Source organism: Corvus cornix, chromosome 1 (genome assembly GCF_000738735.6).
Source record: "Corvus cornix cornix isolate S_Up_H32 chromosome 1, ASM73873v5, whole genome shotgun sequence".
Taxonomy (NCBI): domain Eukaryota; kingdom Metazoa; phylum Chordata; class Aves; order Passeriformes; family Corvidae; genus Corvus; species Corvus cornix.
The window spans coordinates 30,202,533-30,229,381 of record NC_046332.1 but is presented as its reverse complement, the minus strand read 5'-3'; the positions used below and the strand labels follow the sequence as shown (position 1 = coordinate 30,229,381).

Below are 26,849 nucleotides of genomic sequence, written 5' to 3'. Positions count from 1 at the left end.
TGTGAAAAATTTGAAGGCATAAGTGAAAAACATTTCACAGCCATCCTATATGTCCTGTGTTTCTACTGAAGAAAATTTCACACACTAGCAAGAAACTAGAAGGAACAGTCACAAAATATATCAGGATATTAGAGAAAATCGTGTTCCCATACAGGTACTCTCCCTTTGGACCCATAGCTCTCTGGCTCCAGGTCTACAGTATTTAGCCATGTTGATAATGTACAGTGGTGTGTTGACCCCAGGGAGCAGCCAAACAGCCACCCAATCTTTCACTCACTCCCATTTTCCAGGAAAGAAGTCAAATACACTAGTGGGTTGAAATGAAAACAGTTTAAAAAGGAAAGCAGAAGGTGCACGTGAAAGAGAAGCTAAAAGAGGGACTTATTCACTTCTTCCCACTGGCAGGCAGATGTCCAACCACTCCCTGAGAAGTAAGGCCTCAGCATTTGTAGTGGTTGCTTTGGAAGACAAATGCTGTTGCCACATATGTTGTCCCTCCTCCTCCTTTCCCCCACCTGTTAGTGCCAAGCATGGTGTCATACGGTAGGTACACGATATCCCTTTGGCCAGTTTGGGTCATCTGTCCTGGCTATAGTCCCTCCCAGTCCCTTGCCCACCCCAAGCCTGCTGGCTTTTGGCTGGGAGGTGGGGGAAGTAGAAAGCCTTGACACTCTGCACGCTCTCTTCAACAATTGCCAAAACACTGGTGAGTTACGAACACTGTTCTAGCCTCAAATGCAAAGCACAGCAGGCTACTGCGGAGAAAGCTGACTTCATAACCTCATCCCAGACAGACACTGTACCAATATTAATAGGAAAAAAAATTAAGTACAATTATCAAATAACTGCTTTCCAGCATTGTTTTTCTTGTGGGGAGCAGCCCACCTGAGTGCTTTGTTTTCTCTTTAGAGAACAAAAGAACAAAAGACCTTCCTTCTCCCTAATAAAAAACTCAATTAGCTTCCACACAGGTGTGAAAACTGGAAACCTGGGGAACTAACAAATTTCCATTGACCCAGCAACTGGCTAATTCCAAGCTGAAATGAATCAAACTTCAGCAATGCTGTTAAGTGCTCAATGGCTAAGGTAGAAGTAACTAAGACTTTTTAGATCTCTTTCTGTTTCTAGCTTCTCTATTTTTCCATTTCATCAATTTTCAAAATACCTATAAAGCAAGGGAAAAGAGAGGTCAATCTATTATTTTAGTCAGAATCTGGTGACAAAGTATAGAAAATTAGTCTACTTCACCCAGACTGTCAATCCAGATGGTAAATTCCAAGAACAATGGGGAAAACTTTCAACTGTTAATCTGGTTTGACAGACTTATTTTGGTTTAGGTCACTTTGTGCTTTTCCATGCTGGGACAAGTTTCAGTGTAAAAACCGAAGCCCCTTCCCTTGAAAACAAGACCACTAAAGATATTTTGTGCAGACATTCAGAGAACTGCAGTGAAGTGTTACAGTCTGGAGACGGTGGGTTGATTTTGATTGCAGTAGTGTTAGGGGCGGTTCTTGCAAGGGATGGGATAGACTGGGATCTCCACCCCTTGCTGCAGTTATAAAGGCACTAACATCAAAGGAAGGAGCCAGGCAGGAGTTGAAGAGCCAACTTCTTCTCCTCTGGAGCACTGGGTGAGCAATGCTGCAGAGCTGTTAAACTAGTAGGCAAGGAATTGTTTCACAGGAAGAGAACTTATCTCTTTCTTCTGTCTCCCAGTGAGAAAAATGTGGCTGAAGTTTCTTTTGGCTATTCTTCTCTGGCATGTAACTGCTGCAAAGGAACCTGAGCCGTAAGAACTACCCTATTGCTACTACTAGTATTTATGGAAAGGCTTTAAAGACAGTGCTAATCAGTGTTATTCATTTTGCTCTAAATATTAAATACTGCCAGGGCTCATCTTTTATATCTGGAAAGCTGAAGTGGAATGGGGATGGCAAGTGAATCGTTCTCATATAATATGATCAGACCTCCTACCTATTGCAGAACTTCCATAGAAGTTGACATGTGTCCAGAAAAGGCAATAGCAGTAGTGACAGCAGGATGTTTTGCTAAAGCCAGGTGGGCCCAGGGCTCAAATAAAGGGCAAAAGGGCAAGAGTTGGGGGCAATACCAGAGTTGGGGGCAATACCAGGGCTGGGCTAGTTCAGAGCTGCAGGACAGAATGAGGAGCACTGGCAGTGTGTCATATTTAATGTAAAGTAATTGCTGGGTACTGAGTAGTAACAGTGTTATGTGTTTGCTTTATCCTGTGGAGGCTGTTTCTCCTTTATATATGAGTGTGATCACTTTGATGTTTGGATCTCACAGACAGTATGTCCTGATGGTGCCTGCTGTCCTCCAAAATGACTCTCCAGGTCAGGTTTGCCTGCAGTTCCTTAACCTCAATGAGACAATATCCGTCAGAGTAACCCTAGAATACAGCTCTGTTAGTACCACTATTTTTAAGAAAACCGTGACAGCAAACAGTGGTCTACAATGCTTCAATTTCAAGGTAAGTTAATTTTCATTTATGTCCCCATGGAATAGAAATGCAAACAGGGACAAGAAAATTAAAGCAGAGAGCACAGGAGAGGAACAAGCAGGGAAAGAAATAAGACTTGTTAAAGGCAAAAGGAAGCATAGGAGAGTAACACAGTAATGGACAAGGAGACATTTTTTATGGACAACAGTAGTAAGATGATGAAGTTGGTAGAAGCGAGATTGTGTCTCTTCATAGGAGCCCAGGCCACAGATATTGCTATCCAGCAGGTTCTGGGGCAAATTACTTCAGGACTAACAACCTCTCCATGTTTTCCTGTTTTTTTCACAGATTCCTCCTGTCCACTCTGCACCACTGGCTTTCATCTCCTTCTCTGCCAAGGGCACCACCATCAGCCTAGAGGAGCGGCGGTCAGTGATGATCTGGAACACAGACAGCATTGTCTTCGTGCAGACAGACAAACCCATCTACAGACCAGGACAGACCGGTGAATGTTCACTTTGTCTATAACATGGGCCTTAGGAGGCAATTTCTTCAGACAGAATTTCTCTGCCCGGTGTTTTTCAGGCTGAGCTACACTCTAGGCAGTTTCTTCAGAGTTTCTGTTAAAACTATTACAGTTGTTTGCTGTGTAGCTTAGGGAATCATCTTCAGGATGTCAGGAGACCGTCATCCCATGATCTCTATTATTTTCTTTGTCCCTTCCTCCCAGGTGGCAGAAGCTATCACTGCTGCTGTTTCATTACTGATGACAGGCCAGGATAGTGGGAAGAGGTGAATAGATCACTACCTGGCATAAAACCATGCTTCCAGAGTCTTCCCTCTGTGGTGCTGGTCAGCATCAAAATAGTCTAAACACCAAGAGTGAAATCCATTACTTCGAAATTAATTATAAGTGGTTAAAGACAAAATCATACTATTTACCTTCTGGCTCCTGAAGTGTTTGGACTTTGGATTTTCATGTTGCATTCTTGCACTTATGCTATTCCCTTACCCATGCTTCTCACCTGGCCATGAAGCAGGGCTACATTTATCTAGATCCATTCTTCAATTCACTTCTAGGCGTTAAGGCTTCTAGCACACACTTTAGGAAATACTAGAAGAAAACTTCTTCCCAGAGAATAGTCACATAATGCAGCCATAAGACTAGATTAGTTTTATTTTAATTGAGTTCTATCTACATAGATACATAGTATGAAGGAAAGCTTACCAGTTGGAATTTGGTGCCACCAAGGTGTCCAACATGGGTTGTTTATTGGTCAAATGGCTTGGTTTTGAGCTGGGAAAAGCAGCAGACTAAACTAAATTATTAAAAGGTAATGCAGTTTTATTTGTTCAGTCATCCCCTTTCTGTGAGGTTAAACTTTTATGAAAGTAAAATTTTCACTCGTAACATTAAAGGAAACTTTTATGAGAGAGTACAAGAACTTCATGCTAGGGAAAAGTCCCTTAATCAAAGTCTGTGTAGGATTCTTCTACCTTCAGATGCACTTCATTATGTGCATCCTGTGCAAGTGGGACTGTTGGAATATCCTGTGAAACTGGGGGTACTAATGAATGCAAAAATCATGCTCAGACAAACAAACCATGGTCAATGCTAACACCCTGTTCCTTGCCTTTCCAGTGAGGTTTCGTGTTGCTGCCCTGGATTTCAATTTTAAACCTGTTCAGGAGAAGGTGAGTGACCAGTAATATTCCCCTGGATTTAAAACTTCTGAGAGACAACTTCTTCTCAAATTTTACATAAAGGATTGCTGTGGATAAAACGAGATGTTGCAGAGACTAAATGCCAAAGAATTTACCTGATTTCGTAAGCACATGCTGTAATCCACCCTGTCATTAGAGGCACAGGGAAGAAGGCAAGCGTGAAGCAGTTTGAATTCCTGACACAACAACTTCTGCTGTCACTGGGAAAGAGGCTTAAAAAACCCCTCCACTTCATTGCCACAGACATTATCTTTGCTCTGACCAGAAAGCCCATGGTTCAGTCTCCTGCTATTGCCGTTCAGCAATTGTTGCTTGCAGGCATCAGTAAATCATCCACCTGGCACTTTGCCCATTTTAGAAATGGGGGAAATGAAAGAGGAAGTTGTTATCGCAATTGTTTATCTCCTCAGAGGTATTCTTTCCACTGCCAGCAGTCTCTCTTCATGCTCGTAGTCCATAAGCCAATCAATGGAAGGGTCTCCACTGACCTCCTCTCCTGTGCTTGTAATGCAGGAGACAGCACTGCAGTAACAAAAGAGCTGGTGCTAAAACGAAGCCCAAATCATGGTTTGTGTGCACCTCTATAACTCTGCTCACTCATATGCTCTGAGATTGCACTAAAAACACTATGATCAGAAACTGTCCCACCATTCTCATTTCATCTCTCTCCTTTATGAAAGCTTCTTATTGAAGTAAAATTGCTGTTAAGCTGATCAAAGTAAGAGATGAGCACCTCTTATTAATGGTATTATACTGAATATTGGTTATACATTTCTCACAGTCTTGAGAAAAAATAATTTTTGTTTGATCAGCCTTCTAATCTCTTCTTCCACTTTGTTTTCTCCTATTTCAGTACCCACTGATTTCAATTCAGGTAAGAAAGTTTTGTCTTTGTACTGCATTACTCAGGGCACACGTCCTTATGTGGGTTTGTATGTGTCCATACACAGGCAAATTCTGCTGCTGAGTACACCAGCAAAAATTAACAGAAACTCCACAAAACACAGGCATGCTCTTTGAGCCTGACTGACATGGAAAGCACACCTATAATCATTCCAGCAGTCAAAAGTTGTAGTGTTCTTGTATCTGCCTTTGACTCCCCTCCCCTTCCCCCAGTTTGCTCAACTTATTTTGGGATATATCTTTCTATAACTCTAGTGCTGCTAAAAACAATGAACAAATATAGGTTGTGAATACAACTACCAGTGATCTTAGTACTTTCATGGCATTTTCTGGTGATTTTTAACACAATTGCAGTTCATGTCTAGACAGCATACAAGTTTTTTACAAGCATACAAACTTACAAGTTTTCATTTTACACTGTGAAGTGAGGAGACTTTATTTTCTTTGCAGTGAAAACATACATATTTTGAGCTCTCCACATGTTTTGCTTCCAGTCATTGCTGTAAAGAGTCAAGGAAATGGTGTGAATGTGTTTTCTTTAGTCTAACTAGCATAACATATACTGAGAGGAAAATGCCACCCCAGTTAATGCTTCCTTCCTTTTCCTGGCAGCTGAAAAAAAGTCTGGGGTTGCTAAAGGCCAAGATTTGCATGGGATAAACTTGTCTGAAGGGAAAGCACAAAGAAGATTTTCTTTTTCTCCCCTCGTGGTGCAAATCTAGAGCGACATATACTAAAGAGCAGGAAGAGCAGTATTATGCAACTTCCCCTGATGACTGAGACTAATAAGTAGGCTGGCAGAGGATGCCTAAATCTGAGAACAATAGATGAGAATCTAGCAACATCAATAATAACATGAATAATCCGAGTACAAAGGCGTGATTTAACTCAATGTGTTTGCATTAAGCAGCTTCTCCAATGAGTTAAAGCAATCTGCTCTGTTTTCTACTTTGTTGCTGGGTTTGTGTGCTAAAAGCAAAAGATTTCCAAGCCAAAAAGCCTGTGAGTCTGTATTCTTTTTTTCTTCAGGATCCAAGAGGCAACAGGATCTTTCAGTGGCAAAATGTGAAGTCAGAGATGAACATTATTCAGCTAGAATTCCCACTCACTGAAGAGCCTATCCTGGGGAACTACAAAATTATCGTAGCAAAGAAGTCAGGAGATAAAACAAGTCACTCCTTCCTTGTGGTGGAATATGGTATTTTTTTTTACTCAGTGTAGAAAACATTATTAGAGATGAGCCCATATCAAGCAACCCTTTTGAGTGCTAAAACTTCAAACAGCTTTCTGGCAGCTCCAATTAGTTGCCATTAAGAACTGGAGAGATAAAAAAAGAAAGAGAACAGTAAAAAAACCAACAAAACAAAAACAAAAACAAAAAAAACACCCCACAAACCGAAGAAGAAAAATTTAACATTTTTCACATACTCAGCCAGCAAAATAATCTCCATAAGAAATCAAGTAATTCGCAAATTTCAGTGAGACAAACTAAACTTTTCCCAGCTATGTCCATGAACTTTCTTGGACAAAGATCTGCAAGGAGTCTAGACATCACAGGATTCACTTCAGAAGTCCTGTCTTCTCTTCAAAATGTTGCAGAAATATTTCAGTAAGCTGTTGCAGATCAGGCCAGTTCTTAATCATTTTGCCACTCCAGTTCTGAGATCCCATTCCTTCTGTGACTAACAATGAGATATATCCTCATTTTTGCTTTCATCTTAAGAAGGTCTGCAAATTTACTGTATGCCAGTATTGGGTTTTTTCTTTCCATTCTTTGTCCTAGTGTTGCCAAAATTTGATGTCACAGTCACTGTACCAGAAAGCCTTACAGTCCTGGATTCAGAGTTCACAGTGAAAGTCTGTGGTTTGTAAGTACCAAGTGCAGAGTTGTTAGGAAATATGCTGAAGAGGAAGAACTTCCCAAGAACTGGGGAAAAAGCCAGGGCTTGGAGAAGAAACCAAAATATGCAGGGCCCCAGAAGAGGTTGGTCAGGGTTGATGTGGTCATTGGAGCTTTCATTTATTTGTGTGCTCATCTCATTTTATTGTATGAGTTTTCAGTTCCACATGTTGGATAAATCTTTTGAGAGGTTCCCTGGCAAAGTACGATGTGTCCACTCCCAAAAACCCACTTCAGAGGGAGACCTTCATAAAGCAGAGCACCATTAAATTCTAGCAGGGATCTTATGGTTCCAGCTGTCTAACTCTTCCTCCAAGCTTGGTCCTTCAGAAGGAGCTTGCTTACAGCAACACCAAGATCTTGTAATTTGAATTCCAGAGTTGAAATCCTGATCCCCTTGCAGATACGAGGAGCTTTGCTTTGATTTCAGTGAGTCTAGAACTCCAGTCAAAGCTGAAGATTGGAGACAACAGTCTTAATTTGGTCAGTAGCCATGTCTGTTCATTATGAAGGTATTTTTTTTCTCATTTAAGTTGTGTCTTAGTTTCATGGGTTTAGGTGCGAAAAAGAACTAATTTTGATTTCTGAGTTTTATTTTTTGTTTGTTACAGCTGGAGAGTTAGTAAAAAGCCTGTGAAACTATTCCATGCTCTGGCTTCCCAGCTCAGTGCTTGTCTTGGATCTATTCCTGCACACATTAGTTTAAGATTATTTTTCAACTGTTAGCTCACAGACCTCATCAGTTCATATTTCCTCTTCCCCTAGGTACACCTATGGCCAGCCTGTTGAAGGCAAAGTCCAGCTCAGTGTGTGCAGGGATTTTGATTCATATGGGAGGTGCAAGAAGAGCCCAGTTTGTCAATCCGTTACCACAAATGTATGATACATAATTTATATTCCTCTTCATGCTTGTCCTCTCTCCTCTGTTCTTGTGTCTCCCCCTTTTCCCATCACATTTTTTTTCTCTCTTTGATCCTTCTCTTCACTCTACTCATCTCTTTGCTTGTATCACTAGCTAGGAGCTCAGGGCACCTCATTTCTCTTCTTGGCTTCCTGCATGTTTCATCTTCATGACTCTGTTTCCTATAAACATGTGTAAATCATGTTAAAAGTACTGGGAAAAGATTTCACTCACTAAAGAGTCCTGTGTATTGTTAACACCCTTTGCAAACTATGAGCCTTGAGAACAGGCTTTTTCTTCCCTTTCCAGCTGGAGACAGACGGTTGCTTCTCCCGTGTTTTCAGCTCCAACATCTTTGAGCTACATCGCACTGGTTACATGAGGAACCTTGACGTGAAAGCCACTGTGACAGAGAAAGGAACAGGTAATCCTTTCTGGACAGTCAGAAACAGCAGCAGTGGTGTGGGCAAGGAGGAGAGTAGGAGATACTCAGCCTCTACTTGCTGAGTACAAGAATGTCTCCCTGAGGAAGGTCCCTTTTTACAAGCACAGTGAGCATCTCCAGGCAAACTCTGATGATGCTCTGTGCAGGACAAAGTGTATCTTCTCTTGACTCTGGCCATGTCTTCCAGGCCTGCAATTTACAGCTGCTCAGGTTATTTCCATAACTCAGGTGATGAGCACCATACAGTTTGAGAACATGGATCACCACTACAGAAGAGGAATTCCTTACTTTGGACAGGTAAGCAAGAGCTTAGAGGGCTTGTATTGAAGATGATAGACAGGCAATCACATAACAACAACGATGGCAACATCTAGGGGACTGTTTGGGGGGGGGGGGGTGTTCTCCCCTAGCTTCTTCTGTTACATACAGTGCCCTACTGGTAATTCTGAATACTGAAGGCTATTTGTTTATTCTGAGTTTGATTCTGCCAGAAACACTTTAAATCAGAACAATTCATTAACTAGCATTTTTCTAACTTGCATTTTAAGCTTGCTATAAATCACTGCCTCTCCCCTCAGAACTGACCACCACATGCCAGCCAGACATGAATAAAAACACTGGTGGATGAGGGAAGAAAGAGGGAAAGGAATCTAAGACACACACAAAAAATCTAGGAGATAACAACAGTTTCTCTCTCAAAAAGGTTTTCCATTATTTTGTTTCATGATAATACCCACATAACTCTGTCAGTGGTTTAAAGGGTAGGGATAAATCTCTCTCCTTCAGTTCAGCTTTTGTCAATGAGGAAAGGATAAGGGGGACCAGTAGCACTGAAAGGAGATAAGATTGTCTTTCAAGTGTGGAGATTTTTCCCCTCTGGAAAGTCTATATAACTTTCTTATTTGGTTCCCATTCTCACTCTGTTCTCTTCTTTTTAAAAATCAAAATGAACGCTCATTTCTAGCAACATAAAATTTACTTAGTGGGGCCTGTTATTTTCCTATTTGTTTGTTTAACACATAAACAGCAGAGACCCTGTAGACAATCAGAAAAATGTTCAAAAAAAAAAGATGTGGATAAAAGGCTTTCAGACACTGAAAATAGCATCAACAGACTCTCAAAACTAAGGAAGAAAAAAAGGAAGGGAGAAAAGAAAAAATATTTTTAAACTTAATATGTATAGTCAGAAGGCACTGATCAGGAAAGAGATGAGACATGACAAGTTCTTGCTCCACAAAACAACATTATCAATGGTGTGGCATATGCTGAGGAAGCTTCTGCTCCAAACCTCATTAGATAAGTCAAATACTTGCCAGAAAGTGAAGAGAGACATTTCAGTTGTCAAGTATTGCTTTGAAAGAAGATGAAAAAACAATTTTGCTGTTTGGAGAGCAAAGGAGTGCAAAATATCAGTATCTACATACAGAAAGACAATATGCTCAACATGTTTCATGTTCCCTTTTACAGGTCAAGCTGGTAGACAAAGACAACTCTCCTATTTCCAATGAGGTTATTCAGCTATTTGTCAATAACAAGAACACAGACAACTTCACCACGGATCATAAGGGTGTTGCTGAGTTTAGCATTGACACATCTGAAATGTTTGATCCTGAGATCAGTCTGAAAGTGAGTACAAAACAAGGCTGAATAGAGACACAGAGAGAGATGACTGGTCTCAAACTGGACCAAAAGAAGAGATGGAATTATATTTGAGTTCTGGTAATAAAAATGTACTTTCTCCATCTTATTTTACAGTTTAGAGCTCTCAAAAATGACCATAAGAGGAGTGAGGAAAACATCTGAGTTGTTGCAATGCAATGGCTTGTTGCAAGGCTGCTTTTCCCTTACCAGTTTGGCTTTAGATGCAGTTCTTATCTATATGCATTATGTGAACTAATCATTCTGATGTCAGAATGTGATGATGATTTCCCTAGCAATACATGTTTGTTTTCCTTTTCTTCCCCACTCCCTCTCCTGATCAGGCAATTTATAAAACCAGTGACCACTGCCACTACGAAGGCTGGATAGAGCCTTACTACCCAGAAGCATCTCTCTCCGTCCAGCGCTTCTACTCTTGGACTAGCAGTTTTGTGAGGATTGGGCCCTTATGGAAAGATCTGAAATGTGGGCAGAAGAGGATGATCACTGTGCACTATGTCTTAAACACAGAAGGATACAGGAGCATCAATGCCATGAACTTCTACTATGTGGTGAGTAGGAGGTTGTGGGTTGGTTTGCTGAAAGGGCTTTACTGGGCAGCTATCTGGCAATCCATCTACAGGAATTACAGCAGTGAGAGCTCTTCATGGTATTCTCTGCCTCTCTCTTCCCTTCCTTTTGCTTCTGCTTTGTGACCAGCAGCATTGTTCCCAGCAGCAGCAGTGGGAGCATTCAGTGTGCCCTAAGGCTTATGCTTAAGCTTTCGAGATCATCTCATTGTGGATAGTCCTATCGATGCACAACAAACCCGATTGCTGCTTTCTCCCTCCAACTTCTACCAACCCATACATGTCTTGATCTTCTCTGCACAGGGCATGGCAAAAGGCAAGATTGTCCTTACAGGGGAAATTAAAGTTAATATCCAAGCTGGTAAGTTAAGTTGCCAATCCATATTTTTGCATTAAAACAAACAAACAAACACCCAGATGGTTGAATCTAGAAGCTGTTGGGAGGGCTGTATCTCTCTTTGTCCATGCCTGTGTGCATGATAGTAGCACGACCACTAAGATCACTATAAAGTCAGGTTTAGTCCAGCAATAAGTTCAATTGATATCAGTCAAATAGCATTCTCTAAAGATCTTCCCAGAGGATGATGTAGGGAATGCAGAGTGTCTGCCTTAGGAGCTAATCTGAATATGGCCGCATGTTCAAATCTACAATAAATCTGAGACCACCTGGATTAAACCTTGGCACATCACCTCCTGGAAAATGTTTCAGTTTATCATCTAAATCTAGCTTGCTCCACTGACTGGTACAATTCCATGCCTGTTGAGTTTGGCTACTACTACAGTAAATCTTTGATATTCCTTCCTTATTGGTGCCTTTATTTCTTCTAACAGGCCAAAATGGCACTTTCATCATTCCACTTGTGGTCAGTGAGGAAATGGCTCCAGCCCTTCGGTTGCTGGTGTACACCTTACACCCTGACAAGGAGCTGGTGGCAGACAGTGTTCAATTGCCAGTTGAGAAGTGTTTCAAAAACAAGGTGAGAGGCACTAAGATATAGCAAGTCTTACCTGCTGTCAGGTGAATACAAATTCTTTGTGTATACATTCAACAACAGATCTCCAGTTGTGTTTCTTGTTTCCTTCCACTTCTCTCTGCATCAGTCCTTTCATTTTTCTTTTTTCTCTTTGGCCTTACATCTTTCCTCTACCGCCTGGCCTTATTGTCAAAAGATAGATCTTCCTTTAATGTCAAAAACATTTCAGGAAATCCACATAAATCCTAAATAATTCTTGCCTCTCTTAAACTCTACTAGTGTTCCATCTAGTTTCTGCACTTTCTGTCCTTCAGGATACTGAACACATTTTAGACTTAGCCCTAGACTATTGAATCTAATTTTTCACACTTTTTTGTTGAAAAATGCATTTTAGGTTTACGAGAACTAAATACACACAGAAAAGAAAGAAAAAAAAATCAATCTGGGGTTTAAGTTTTTCTTCCTTTTTTTTTTTAATGGTACCTTTTCATTTATAATTTAAAAATCAAATTTCATCATTAAGATTTTTCTAATCTTTAGCTCCTGAAAGCTAAAATGCATGAAATTATAGGACAAAGCAAACCAAGTGACATGAAACAAAATGTTTCTAGTTACCCACTTCTAGTTACCCATTTCTAGTTACCCCTCCTATTTCTTTTCCTCTTATCTAACACAAATGTGAAATTGATTTTGTTCTGAACGGGTCCAAAACAGAATCTGGTTTATATATTTGCTAACATGGGCCATGGACCTAGGAAAAACATTATTTGCTCACTGTAGTGATTATTGCATGTAGACAAGTCATAATAAGGTTTGATTTGATTTGATAATAACAGCAAAAGAATCACAATTTGTTTTAAATTACTTGAGGTGGGCTTCACTTAAGCTATCACAGGAATCTAAGAGTGCTTATTGCCTAGGTCCCTGCTATAAAAGAGGCCTGGTGGAGACCAGGCAGATTTTCTGTGCTTTAACAGAAAATCCTTTCCCTCTCCTTCTTGCCTTCCACTCACACACAGAGTTCAGCCCCAGCAGCATGGATTACCCATGCCAACATCTGTTCAATGAATTTCAGGTCCACCTGGAATTCTCTGAAAAGCAAATGAACCCAGCTTCCAATGTCAGTTTGGTCATTGAGGCTGCTGCCAACTCCTTCTGTGCTGTGAGGGCAGTGGATCAGAGTGTGCTGCTCCTGAAGCCTGAGACAGAGCTGACCACGGAAATGGTAAGCTGCCAAATGCCTTGTCTCCTTCCACGGCTTCTTCCTCCTCCATTACAGTGTCTCTCCACTTGATATTGTTAGACTGTGTTAGAGCTCTACAGCTTTAGGCCTGTTCTGGTCATAAACCATCTCTAGTAGGCAATAAAGAGATTTGTTTCCTGTGGATTGGAAGTCCTCTTTCATGTGGGATTCAGTTTAACCTGTGACTGGTCTCTGGCAGCACAGTCCTCCAGCATATCTGCCGCTCCTCCCAGTTTTGTGCCATCAGCAAACTTGCTGAGGGTACACTCTGTCCCAATATCCAGGCAATCAGTGAAGGTGTTGTTCAAGACTGGACCCAGTATTGGTGCACCCTACTGTCCACCACTAATTACTGGCCTCCAACTAGACTTCATGCCACTGACCACTGCCCTCTAATCCCAGCCATTCAGCCATTTCTCAGTCCAGGAAACAGAGCAAACAGAGCCTGTCAAACAGGCTGACATCTCAGCTCTGGCAATTTGCAGTATTTGACAGTGAAATTAAGGTTGATCTTCACACAGACACATTTTCTGTGTTTCCTTACCCCTCACAGATATACAGCCTGCATCCCCTACAAGACTTTCAAGGCTACATCTTCCAGGGGTTCAATCTAGAAGAAGACTCCCAAGAGCCCTGTGTCTCATCTGACCACATCTTTCACAAAGGCTTGTATTACACACCTGTAATGTCTGGATTAGGCCCAGATGTGTATCAAATCCTCAGGGTAAATGTCCTGTACATTACTTAAATATGCTGAAGTAAGTTTCTGCTACTGTAGTGCTAGATTCTGCTAATGATCCTGTTAGTAAAACCTATACATGACAAACTCTCCTCTTGGACCTCTATGTTCAATTGATTTTGGTGCCTACTGTGATTTTCCAACACGCACAAAGCTCCCAAAAGTCTCTGCATACATGTCTCTGGGCACCTCTGTGGTGGAAACACAGTAATGGGAAAGAGGGAAGAATGGAACAAACCTCAGTTACAGTATGGTTATGGCTAACACCAAAATGTGCTTTTTACAGGATATGGGAATTAAATTTTTTACCAACTCAAAGGTTCGACAACCAGTTGTATGCACTAGTGAGACTGTAAGACGTCAACCATATGCATTGAATGAAGGACACATGGCTTCTGCACACCATGTCAAATCATCAGGTAACACAGGGGACAGGAAGGAGATTTTACCTTTCTCCTTAAAGGAAGTGGTATTCATGTGATAGGAACATGGACAGTACTCATTAACCACATTGGTTTTGATATTGAGTACTGGCCTGGCACAGAATGAGATAGCTTAAGCTAATGGCCAATGCCCCAAAGAGTCTTTCAGGTCTACACTTCTGATTCATGTCCAGTTTCACACTGGGAATTGTTGGCAATTGGCAGTGTCACACAAAACTAACACTGTTAGTTATTATGATTCCCTTCTGACCAGAGCTAGCTGGGAAAGACTGTGTGACTGTGGGACAGCAAACTGAGTTAAGAGCCAAGTGACCTGAGTTCTAGCCCTAGGTCTCACGCTTATATTTGGAGACCAAAACTCTTCAAATAATGATTTCTTTTTCCTTTGACAGCAGGTTATACCTAACCGGGGATACATTAGTAACATAAAATAATATTTGTGTGGCATTGCATATAGTCTCAGTTAGAAGGAAATGGTAAAACACTCATTGTCCTTCATACTGGCCCATGTACATTAAAACCTGTCCTTTCTGGGAGTCTCCGTTCTGTGAACCAGGTTTTACTAAATTCTCATTATCTCTTACCAGCTGAAGCTGGTAGGGAGGAACGAGAGAGGCGACTCATCCTTGAGACTATTCGGGAATTCTTCCCTGAAGCTTGGATTTGGGATATAGTTCAAATTAAGTGAGTACTGCTTCTTTAATCCCCTTGCCTTGCTTAAGGAATTGGTAAATATGCCCCCTGATGTCCTGCAAGGTGGCAATCCTTTGCCAACTCTTCTTCGTTTTTGGCCCATAAAACCCAGTTTTTCAATCACCAGCTGCCCATCTGCCCTTCTCTTTTCCATGAACAAAATATCAAAGATGTCCCTAAAGACACCTGTCCCCACAATGTGTGTACCATGAGCCATATTCCCTTTCTCAGATGAAGGACACCTCTATTTAAAATACGGATTTGCAGTACAAGAACTCTGATTTGTCTTTCCAAACCCAAGGAAATGATGGGCAGAAGAACTCTCAAATGGACTTTTCTCAGATTTTAGTGATAAATTTCATGTGGGATGGGATGTCTGCAGATAGAATAACGGTAGTTCTGGTTTTCAAAACATGTTGCCTCTACTGAGAAGCAAGTTATATGAAATTTACCCTTTCTAAAACTTTCATCCTTTCTCCATTCCCATCAGCTCTACTGGAAAAGCCAGCATCTCATACACCATCCCTGACACCATCACCAAATGGAAAGCCAGTGCTTTCTGTGTGGAAGAGCTGGCTGGATTTGGCACATCTGTGCCTGCCACCCTGACAGCCTTGCAGCCTTTCTTTGTTGATTTGACCTTGCCATACTCTATCATCCGAGGAGAAGATTTCCTGCTTAGAGCCACTGTCTTCAACTACCTCAACCAGTGCATTAAGGTGTGTACTTCTGCCCAGATGGTTAGACCTTACCCCATCTCCAAAGAAGCTGCAGCAAAATGATTGGTGCAGGTGGTTGGATCTGCTCTTGATTGAGGTACTGCTCATTGTAGCTGACAACAGATATCATGACTGGATTTGTCCTCTTAAACCACTACAAAGAAAAGGGAGATCTCTGTGAACTATAACTAGAATGGGTCTATAAAGCAACTCTCTCAAGATCCATAGAGAAAAGAAAGAAGTGCTTTGCAGAGTATCATTCGCCATCCACAGCTGTGCAAGCTATCAATGGCTTAAGTGGGGTCTTTTCCTTAGGAATCAGGTGTGCATAGGATGGTTTAACATCTCAACGAGAATGTTGTGAGAAACAAGAGGGAAAAATGTTCAGGTCACATCTGATGGATGATTAATCAAACGCTATCATCTCAGGCATTAAATCTGCTTTACACTGTTTACTCTGGACATAAAGAGATAGTCTTTCACCCCTCTCTAATAATAAAGCACCATTTGCATATGGTACAAAACCTTCACCCCATTACACTGCTCTTTCTGTTCTCAGATTAATGTTTCACTGTCGGATTCCCTTGATTATCAAGCCAAACTCATCTCCCCAGAGGATGATGGATGTGTATGTGCCAAGCAAAGAAAGACCTATGTCTGGAATATTTTCCCCCAAGAAATTGGTATGTGCTTTGAATCTACTTGGTTTTCTGTTCTGAGATTGATACTAATTTAGATCTCACCTGAAAAAATTTAATCCTTTTCCAACCTAGGGAGTTTGGTCTACTACTGGTCTTTTCAGTTGGGTTAAAGAGCTTCTCCACAACTTCAGTGTGTTTATCATTCCCACTTTTAGAGATCAGTTCTCTTCCCGTATGTCTCACCTACAGTGACTGACCATTCATTATGTTGAACTACTTTATCTTATTCATCAACCTTTTCTTACTTTCTCAATCATCCTCTATGATAGAGGTCCATTTTTTTCCTTTTCTGCTGCTATTTAAGGTAATGTAGTGTTCAGCGTTACTGCAGAGACCAAGGATGATGAAGCTTGTGGAGACAAAGCCCCTGGGAACATCAGTATTGACTACAGGGACACCCAGATCAGAACACTGCTGGTTGAGGTACTGCTGACAGCTCTTCCTGTTTGTCCTGTACTCCTTTTCCTGCAGAAACTAAAACACAGCAGAAGTACCAAAAGCAAGTAAAAGTTTTTCAGGTTCCCTAAAGAACTCCTGGTATGGCTCTACCTGTGTGGGACAGTGTCTGGCTGTTCAACCCAAGTCCAAGTCCACTCCCATCTGATGTCCTCTTCCATGAGGATCAGTGGGTGTTGATAAGTGCATGTCTCCCTCGTGCAGAGGAGAAACTGGAAATGAGGGACTCCATCTGATGGGATCTCCCTTTTAGGAGTAGCCAAACTGTACATGAGCTTGTAAACTGTTGTTTCAATCCACCTGTTTTATCATGCAGCAGACTGGGCAAGGGTGTGGCCTTTTTGTCACTGAATTTCTTCTGCATGCTTTTGTCTCATCCACTGCCTGTGTCTCCTCTTTCCATCTCCATGCAGCCTGAAGGAATCAGAAGGGAAAAGACTCAAAACTCCTTAATCTGTACAGAAGGTAAGGGTCTTATATACTGCTGTCTCGAGAAGAACTGAAAGGAAGGTTGGAGTTTGCATTCCTTCCTGCAGTGCTTGTTGATGTTTTCCCTTTTTACCAGAGCTGTCCATATGACAGCTAGTATGAGTGTAATAGTGTAATAGTTCAATTCCCTGCTACCAAATTACTGTGTGGTCTGGTGCACATCACCGAGGCAGAGTCTGTGCCGTGGTCAGAAGTGCTCAGATGCTGAAGGAAGACTGCTGTGAAGCTCTCAAAGGGAGATGACCTTTCTGTGCAAAGTATGTCCTGTGTTTCATTCACTCATGGTGACTGTTGTCCTCTATTCCTTGGATACCTGCAGCTTACAGCTTTCCACCTCTAGTGGGAAGGGCAAATATAATATTCCTTTCCACACCATCTCAGTGCTGACAGCAAACAGTTCCTAAGGTTTCCTGGCTGGCCTAAAAGAGGCAAAAAAGCAGTTCTGACCCCCACCAAACACCTCTTCCCACTCTGTCACTGAAGAAATCCCCAGGTTCACAGATACTGCAGCCTGTGAGCACTAATCTTTCCCTGTTTTACTGTTTTCTATTGAGCAATGACAGTGACTGCACCACTTGATCTGTTTTTCACAATTTTGATTTTGCTGTGTCCATTCTCTCTTCTCTCTTGCTGTGTCTGTTCTTGGTGAATGCTGTGAGTTTCACTTTATTGCTGTCTCTTGTGTGCAATTTTGTACCGTGCAGTTTGTACCAGGAGCATTTCACTGTTACAATTAATATTCCTATACAAATGACAAATATTTTTCTCCACAGATGATGTAGTTATTCAAGATATAGCTCTAGAGCTACCTACAAACGTTTTGGAAGGATCAGCCAGAGCCTCATTTTCTGTTGTTGGTAAATATATAATTAATAAAATATAAAAATAAAGAAAATGTAGAAAATATAAAAAGAAGGCTCTTTCAGGATTCAGAATGTGAGTTTCCACTCCTTGTGTGGGAAACTTTTGAGAAAAGAGTCTGATTCTCTTCTTGTCCATCAATGTTCTGCATCATCAAGATGGAGTTTAGATATCACTGCATCACTTCACTACTCTGCTTAAATTTAGTGCATTTGAAATTCTTTGCATGAAACTGCAGCACAGTTCTGAGTTATGACCTCAGCCAGACTCATGCCAGTATGACTTTTTTCTACACACCCACCTGCAAATCAGAGATGCCATTAGAGTTTTTTCAGTCTTTTCAGGACATGGACTTAGTTACATGAGTCACTAGCCATAAAATCCTTGCTTTGTAATGTTGGTGACTTTCAGAAGCTCATTCCAGAAATCCCTTACTGGGTCTGTGCTACCTTTCCTAGAAATAAAAATTTAGAGGTGGTCTATCACACATCTATCAATGTCTCTTTGCAGCATTAGTTGTTAATTCTGCAATAAATGTTGCAATGTAGCAGCTCTGGCTATTCCCTTCCATCCTCTGGAAACAGAAGTTTCCTGCAAGCTCCTTTCATTTCCAACAAGAAGCATCTGCTTGAAGTGGCACTAAAATAAGTGTTTCTGGTAAGGGCAATTTAGACTAAGTAAGGAGAGGCAGGAAAGGGACTCTTTGTTGGCTGCAAAGCACAACAGAACTCAGCACTGAGAGCTTCATGCTTGTTCGGGTGGCTCCCAACCCCAGCTAGGCTTTTATGACTCTGCCTGTGGAATTGAAATTACTGGTGATTTCAGTGGCCATGAGTTGTGCTAATCCCCCCTCCCATCTCCTGCTCCCCAGGTGACATCATGGGCACTGCCATGCAGAACCTGCACCAGCTCCTCCAGATGCCCTTTGGCTGTGGGGAGCAGAACATGGCCCTCTTTGCACCCAACATCTACATCCTGGACTACCTGAACAAGACAGGGCAGCTGAGCTGGGAGGTCAAATCCAAGGCCACTGGATACTTAGTGAGCGGTGAGAGCTTTGTGGTTCCCTTACAATGTGTGCTGAAATTCCTGTTGAGGGCCAGTGAGCAGAAGCAGCAGCAGCAGCATGGCTACCCTGGCTGATGGCATCACATTTGTAGCACAGCCCAGTGACCCAAGGGTTTGCCCTGATCAAGATATTTTTTACTTTTCTTTATCTTCTTATCTTATGCCTTTTTCTGGCATTCAACCGCCACGTTTCCTTTGCGGTTTAGTCTTTCAGTCCCCTTCTCTTTTTCCACTCAGGCACAGTATGTATGCTGATTCTGTTAGTCTAGTTGGAGCACAGAGCTGACAGAGCTCTGCCTACCCTGTGACTCAGTGTTTCTGCAGGACATGATGTTCCATACTTCCATTCACAGGATCCCTCAGGGCTCCCCTCCTGCTTGGTAGATATACATGGCCTTTCCATTCTCACCCGCTGTGGTTTCAGACAAATATGTAAGCAAACAAAATAGGGTTTTGCTTTTACATCCAAGAACACTTCCTTTTTCATGTTGTTGCAGGCTACCAGAAGCAGCTGTCATACAAACATCCTGATGGGTCCTACAGCATCTTTGGCACCAGAGATAAAGAAGGGAACACCTGGTGAGTGATTGGGAGCAGAAGTGGCTCAGAGGAGAATTTGCATTCAATATCATGATGCAGATAAGTGGCAGTTTACTGGCTGAATCAGATGCACAGAGCTGTCTAGGACTGGGGGTTGGTAAGTACTAAAGAAATGCCTTCCATCCGCTGTCAGGCAGGGTGTACAAAGAGATGTTGGTCCCTAAAGACCCAGCTGACTTTCTGATTCACGCTCCTGCTGTCTCCCATGAAACCCATTGCACTGTGGTGCTCTGTAGACAGGATCAGCCTCAGAGTTGTGCTGGACCTCCTTCCCATGTCCCATTTAGCTGCTCATCCTGTAACTTCTCTCTCTTGGAGGAGCACACAAAGAGAAAGCAACCCACCAACATGCTGGCTTTAACTCTTCATGCTCCTCAAAAGCACAAATAGGAGGACTGGCTTCTTCTGTTTCTTCCAGTGCTCATCTCACAGCTTCATCTTTCTCTTGCAGGCTCACTGCCTTTGTGTACAGATCATTTGCACAAGCTGGCCACTTAATCTATATTGATGACAGTGTCCAGTCTCAAACCCTGATGTGGCTGGCAAGCAAACAGAAGATAGAGGGCTGTTTCCAGAGTGTTGGGACACTCTTCAACAATGCCTTGAAGGTAGCAGAGAATTACTACTTGGCCAAATTTACACTTTTTCATTAAGAATATGCTCTCCTATTACTGCCAAGAACTATATTTCACTCCAAATGCCTGTCTTCTTCCAAGGGCTAACTCTCCACATCTAATAATGACTATTTTCAGCTCAGTCAGCTTTCCTACACCTACTTTACATGTTATGTGCACCTGAGATAGGGTTACAGGACTGTAAGCTTGAAGGAGTAGTGTTTTTGGATTTAATAGCAAAGGGCTTCTCTGGATTTGTGAGCTCTTCAAGAGCTATGAGAATGCTCTCCTTCCTTTTGGACTGCCTCCAGAACCAACCACACTCTCTCAGCTGAGATATGGCAATTCATATTTAAAGGCTTCTCATCTGTGGCATTCGCTGATTATTCCTCTCTCCATGTTGTCTTCAGGGAGGAGTAGATGACGAGCTGTCGCTCTCTGCCTACATCACCATTGCCATCCTGGAAGCTGGGCACTCCAGTTTGGTAAGGTCCTGGTATTCAGATGGAACTGGTCCCCAGTTTGACTTGGGTCCAGCATCTGCTTAATTGTCTGGGTAGTAAAGAGAGAGAAAGAGAGGGAGAGAGCTCCCAGAGTAGGTGACCATGCTCTGCATCTGAACTGGTTGCTGTGATAGAGGAGGTCCCCATCCCTATACCTCTAAACCACCAGTCTTTGAGTAGAAACCATACAAACCTCAGTGGGGTTAGATCTTCTCATTTGACAGACACAAAATATGTAGTGACACCCCTTGTCTTCCAACAAAAAGACTTGACAAGTAGAAACCCACACATGACAGGTAGTAACACACACACTACAGCTTAGCCTCAAAGACAGCCCAGTCAAGAAAGTAAGTTGTTGCAGGTTAATCTATAAAATCTACAAATGGAACTAAAAGCTATGTTGGAAAAACAAAGGTCCATCAGAGCAAAAGCTGATCTGTCCTTTTCAAATAGTTGGTAGTACAAAGGCAACTACAGAGATGTTAGACTTCAATAGGTGAGTTAGCCTCCACTTTGTCGTATCCTTTCTGAGGACATGGAGTCAAACTGTAGATTTTTTGTGGGTGTAAACCTAGTACAACATCACAGAATTAAAGTTACACCAAAGTCAGTGAGGATAGAAACTACTAAGTTAGATTTGTTCAAGACAACAAACTCTTGACTACAGAACTGCAGAGCAAATTATTATGAAGGTAAGTAGAAGGAATTATCTGTGAATGAAACAGAAGAGTCTTCTGTTTATAGACCAGCTTCTTTAAGAACACCACTGAAAGCTATTTGATTTGTTTGATGCTTCCTGTGAAATCCCTTTTTGAAGAATTCTGTATTCTCTCTCCTGAAGTCATTATACAAGCTGAAATCCCACTCTCATTGCTGTGATAGTGACAGGATGAGGAACAGGTTTAAGGAAAATGAATTTTTGAGCAGGTGAAGACTACTGTCCTGAATAGAGCCATATGTTTTTTTGTTTTTAAGTACCCTGTAATCCGAAATGCTTTTTTTTGTCTGGAGACTGCATCTGAGAAGAGAATCAGTGATGTTTACACTCAGGCACTCATGGCCTATGCTTTCTGCTTAGCTGGCAAGGCAGAAAAATGTGAATCATTCCTTGCAGAGTTACAGAAATCAGCAAAGGAAGTTGGTGAGTTTCAGTCACTTGGGGAATTGGGATGTGGGAAGATGGAACAGATCTTACTGATGGTCTAACCTTGACAATATTGAGAGTATGGGCACATGAACCAAACTGCACAAATAATCTGTGGAGTTAATCTGCAGTGCATTCATTGATCTGCAGAGAGCCCTGTTGAGGAAGAGGCCTGGATGCAGTGGGACACTGAGGCAGCACAGAGCAGTGACACCTGTAATCAATATGGGTTCCTTCCTCTCTTTGTTTATCCAGATGGCTCACAGCACTGGGAGCAGGAGGAGAGGTCTCCATCAGACAAATCTCCCTCCTTCCTTGACCACGCCCCTTCAGCTGAAGTTGAGATCACCAGTTACGTGTTGCTGGCATTGCTCTACAAACCCAACCGGAATAAAGACGATCTCACAAAGGCCTCAGGGATTGTGCAGTGGCTCATCAGGCAGCAGAATCCCTATGGAGGTTTCTCTTCTACCCAGGTGCCAAAACTACCTTCCACTCCACAGCCAGTCCTAGGAATTGGGGCACTGTTTCAGCGTTCCAGCAGAGCTCTGACTACCTAGTCCTGTTTATCTTTTCTATTTGCTGTCTCTGAGAGAAACCAAACCTTTCTGTTAGGAGACCAAAATACTTTTTCCCCCCTCTTCTCAACTATAGAAAGGTTAAAGCAATACAAGAGTAATTTGACTAGCAACAAATACAGATATTTGTGTCAGGGATGAGCCTAGAAAACAGCAAGTCCCATCTGTTAGATGACCCATGAGTTCTGTGTACCTCCTCAGAAAACACAGGCTTTATCACCACAAAAAAATCTAGAAGTGTACTCTGGTGCTCAGATTTTATGTTCTGAGACCTTTGTATTAGGATTCTTCTACCCTAAAGCATGCATGGGAACTCTGGAGTTTTATACAAATTCAGGATGAAGCAACTGCAGTTGATGTTGCAACAGTGACTTTGATCTCCTCTGCACTGGTCACACTATGCAGCCAATTGTCTTTTATTATTTTCCTTTTTTTTCAGGACACAGTCATTGCTCTTCAAGCCCTTGCTGCTTATGGTGAGGCCACCTACAACTCTGCTTCACAAAACAGAGTCAAGATCACTTCCAAAAAGCCTTTTGAAAACGTATTTATTGTCAACAATGAGAACAGGCTCCTGCTGCAACAGACTCCCCTTCCAGAGGTCCCTGGGAAATACAGCCTGACAATGAATGGCAGTGGATGCGTATTTGTGCAAGTAAATGTCTTCTCCCTGCTTCATTGTGTCTCACATTTTGCAGACCAGATAGCCATTGTTTTGATGATTTTCTAGCTGATTTCTCTTTATTTTTCCTAATTACTTGATTTCCCTAGACCCTTTAAACACTCTTCCCCGTCCCACATTCTGACTCCTGGGGAAATCTGGCATGGAAAAAAGAGTCCTTTCTGATCAACGTCTGGTTTCTTTCTGGGAGGTGACTCTGAGTACAAGCACCTTCATTGTTAAGGAGTAGAAGTCTGATGTGTTTATCACTGATGCAAGCAAGGATCTTCCACATAAAACCAAGTGCAACATTGCCAGAAAAGTTCACTAAGTGTGACATTTGTTTTTTTGGAATGCAAAGAAAAATCCTTAGCATGCTTGAACAAAAGGGGGGTTTTTTTGGTTTTTTTTCCTCTTCCAGACAGCACTGAGATACTACATTCACCTTCCAGAGGGGTACTTTGGATTTCTGCTTTCAGTACAGACACCAAATGCTTCCTGCCCACGGGATAGACCAGCAAAATTTGATATTGTCCTCATAAGCAGGTAATGTGCCCTCAGCAAACCAGCTGCACAGATGACAAGGCACACAGAGAACACTGCTGTGTGTTTTCACTTCAGCTTCTGAAGTCAAGAACCACAAGCTGATCGACATGCTGATGAGGTCAGCCTGTGAGACACAGTATCCCAAAGGACCACTGACAGGGCCCTCTGTTGTTTCAGTTACACGGGGAAACGAAGCAGCTCCAACATGCTCATTATTGATGTGAAGATGCTCTCTGGCTTTGTTCCTGTTAAGTCTTCCCTGGATAAGGTAAACTTAGAGGAGCAAGACTAAATTACTCCCCACAGGGACAGAGGAGAAAACCAGAGGCGTGGTTAAGAATCATTCAGCCCCAGGCTGTGCGAGGTGTTTGCACGGCTGCACTATTCCTCACTGGGTGGAGGGAATGCCCTCCAGGGAGCTTCAAACACACTGACCTTCCTATATTTAAAACTAGGAAGGGTTTCAACTCAAGCCAGAGCAGCTGGCAGCTGCAACTGGGAGCTGGCACTGCCCAGGTAGGGAAAGGGTGAGAAACCTCTCAGACTAGCTCTGAGATGTAGATCACACCAGAGTCAGGCAGTATTCCCCAAGGGAATTGCAGTGATCAGTGCATTTGGAAAACGCTCATACCCTCAGCTAAGTCAAGTGGTAGGTTTTTATCCATCCTTTCAATGTATTCAGCAACATTTGGACTCTAAAAGTTAGCTTCCAGCCCTTGATATTTGAATAGGAGAAGAATGAATACCACTGACATGCAGTGGTAGGGTCTGAGGCAGCACTTGTTTTTTAATGTTTTGCAAACATATTTATCTCCATTTTCTTGTTTCAAAGCTCATTGACAGTCATGCAGTGATGCAAGTAGAAAACAAGAAAAATCACGTCCTCCTTTATCTGCAAAATGTAAGTTCTGGTCACTAACAATTTGATTTCCACAAAGGATGGAAACAGCATGTAATAGGTATAACCATAATATGGATATACCCTATAAGGTGCATTTATCATGTTCTCTTCCTCATCAGTTTTTTACTGTAATCACTAAGCTGCTTACTTCCCAAACTGCATGTAACATCCCAACCTTCCAAATGGCTTCAAACTAACACCTGTCCTACCAGCAACTAGAAAAACAAAAAAGTTAATTAAAAAAAAGCACATTGGAATTAATCAAAAATCTTTCTCCTTTCAGTCAAAAGCAGGTGAACACCAGAAAAGAGGTTCCCTTGTGTGTATGTCTCTTTGGCAGGCTTCTCATAAACCTTAGTCCATCCAACAGGACAGGGAACACTGCTTTCATTCTCCTCTGGAAAGATTTTCATTGCCTCTCTTGTACATATAATCTAATCCCTGAGTCAGAGTTTTCTTAGTATTAATTTGCTCAGGCCCTGTAGAACTAGTAGAAGCCAATACCCCAGTGATGCACACTGTAAATTGATTCCCAGTTTGCTGGTGGCATATAATATTCATTTCTGAAATGGGAGGGATTGAAATACAAAACTTTATTGTCCTGACAATTGGGAGACCCTGGAAAATTAAACCCAGTCCCTTTGGATAATTTTCCACCTCTGGCAATAGGATATGTAATAATTACAGAATTACAGAATCATGTGATACAAGCAGGATAAAAAACCTATTAGCTTTTCAGTTCAGTTTCCCTTTGGACTCTCCAGGCATGTTGAGATAATGGCTGTCCCATATCTGTATGTGTGCCATCAGTGGGATTTGGAATATGCAACCTGTCAGTTACCACCCTCACCTGCTCCAGATGGTGTTGTACAAATAAAAAGACTGATGCGATCTCTGACCTTCCATTCCAGATCTCACAGAAGGAAAGGAAAGAAATCACTTTCTCAGTTGAGCAGGACTTTGTAGTGACCCACCCCAAGCCAGCTCCTGTGCAGATCTATGATTACTATGAAACAGGTAGGTCTTTGATTTCAACCAGTCTGAAGAGTGGGGAAGGGACAGGGACAGCAGAGACACTGTGTGGCTTCAGGGAGACCCAGAACCCAGAACCAGCCCTGCTGCAACCAGCACTCTTCTGAACTCCATCAGTATCTGAATCTAAGGCCAGAGGAGAGACTCATTTCACTTTAATAAACTTGGTCTCATGCCCAACCAAGTTGACCAGTAGGCATGAGTAGAGAGTTATGAAAATACACGCACCAGAATAAAGGACATTTCAAGGATCTCCAGTTTAAGCATGCATAAGTTATATCCACCTTCAAGGTAACAGGAACATTTCTATTCCTCTCCAGAAGAGTATGCTGTTGCTCAGTACACATCACCTTGCAAAGAGGTTGTTGCAGAAGTGGACTAAGGATTCAAAAAGGTAAGTGAAAGCCAGAAAAAACCAAGCAGATAAGAAAGTGAAGTATAAAGCAGCAGGAGTAGAGTGAGTAGAACAGTAACCACTCTTCAAAAAATGAAGTCTCCATGAGGCTTCTCAGAGAGCAGGCAGAGACAGTGGCCAGATCCTGTCCCATGACACCAGTGGAATCCAAGTGGGGACCACGTCACTGCCTGTTGGGAAGAGCTTAGCTTTTAGAATGAAAGCCAAAGTGCAGAATAATGGAAAGACTGGGAAATACCTTCAAAGCTTCCTCAAAAGCATGGATACATAGCAAAGAACCATTTACCTATGGCCATCCTTGAAAGTCTTCCCTCTGGAGCCTATGCTTCCCAGGCCCAAGCAAAGTTTTCCATATGGACTAACAGAAACTTTTTTCTTGGACAGTTAATACATTATCTGAGGAGAACACGAGGTGACATGAATCACAGAGGTGGTTTATTAGCTAGTCAGAGGTATGATGCTGCCTGGCTGTAGAGGAGGTCCAGGTCTGCATCCTGCTCAGCACAGCAGTTCTGCTGGCTGGTATCTGATGAGCAGTTTCTGAGCATTCCAGGCACAGCTTTCTGCAAGGCCTTGGTCCAGCTTTTGTCTGTTTTGCACAGAAAGAACTGACTACCCTGTATCTTGAAAAAAAATACCTGTGTTTTGCAACCTGCAGCTATTGGTTTGATCTCATTGAGGTTATTTTCTTTTGGATTTTCACCTTCAGGAACATCATAAATGTTGAACAAGTGGCCAAGCACCCTATTTTCTTCTGTCATGAAGTCCTGGAAAGGGCCATATCACCTTAGGAATCACAGTGGGACTCTGTGACATTGATTGAGCTGGTGTCTGATTCTCTGTTTCCTTTCACATCACATCTCTCCAGTTCTGTAGCATAATCGTGTATACCTTTCCACCAATAAA

General features: G+C 42.1%; 1 protein-coding gene across 1 annotated transcript; it reads left to right on the top strand.

The window, feature by feature from the left end:
* The first annotated feature begins 1,709 nt into the window (after nucleotides 1–1,709).
* Nucleotides 1,710–26,849, top strand: LOC104690338 (ovostatin-like). The gene is made up of 36 exons (XM_019286713.2): nucleotides 1,710–1,789; nucleotides 2,308–2,491; nucleotides 2,810–2,966; nucleotides 4,104–4,156; nucleotides 5,040–5,060; nucleotides 6,119–6,287; nucleotides 6,873–6,957; nucleotides 7,755–7,866; nucleotides 8,200–8,314; nucleotides 8,523–8,632; nucleotides 9,803–9,961; nucleotides 10,318–10,545; nucleotides 10,867–10,924; nucleotides 11,395–11,540; nucleotides 12,613–12,762; nucleotides 13,334–13,504; nucleotides 13,806–13,938; nucleotides 14,550–14,646; nucleotides 15,146–15,374; nucleotides 15,934–16,057; nucleotides 16,380–16,498; nucleotides 16,945–16,996; nucleotides 17,794–17,877; nucleotides 18,753–18,929; nucleotides 19,447–19,528; nucleotides 20,001–20,157; nucleotides 20,574–20,648; nucleotides 21,642–21,807; nucleotides 22,066–22,286; nucleotides 22,828–23,043; nucleotides 23,471–23,595; nucleotides 23,773–23,863; nucleotides 24,428–24,496; nucleotides 25,408–25,513; nucleotides 25,849–25,922; nucleotides 26,653–26,849. Exons 1-35 carry the CDS (start codon nucleotides 1,725–1,727, stop codon nucleotides 25,908–25,910), a joined length of 4,368 nt encoding a protein of 1,455 aa, XP_019142258.2. The 5' UTR covers nucleotides 1,710–1,724; the 3' UTR covers nucleotides 25,911–25,922; nucleotides 26,653–26,849.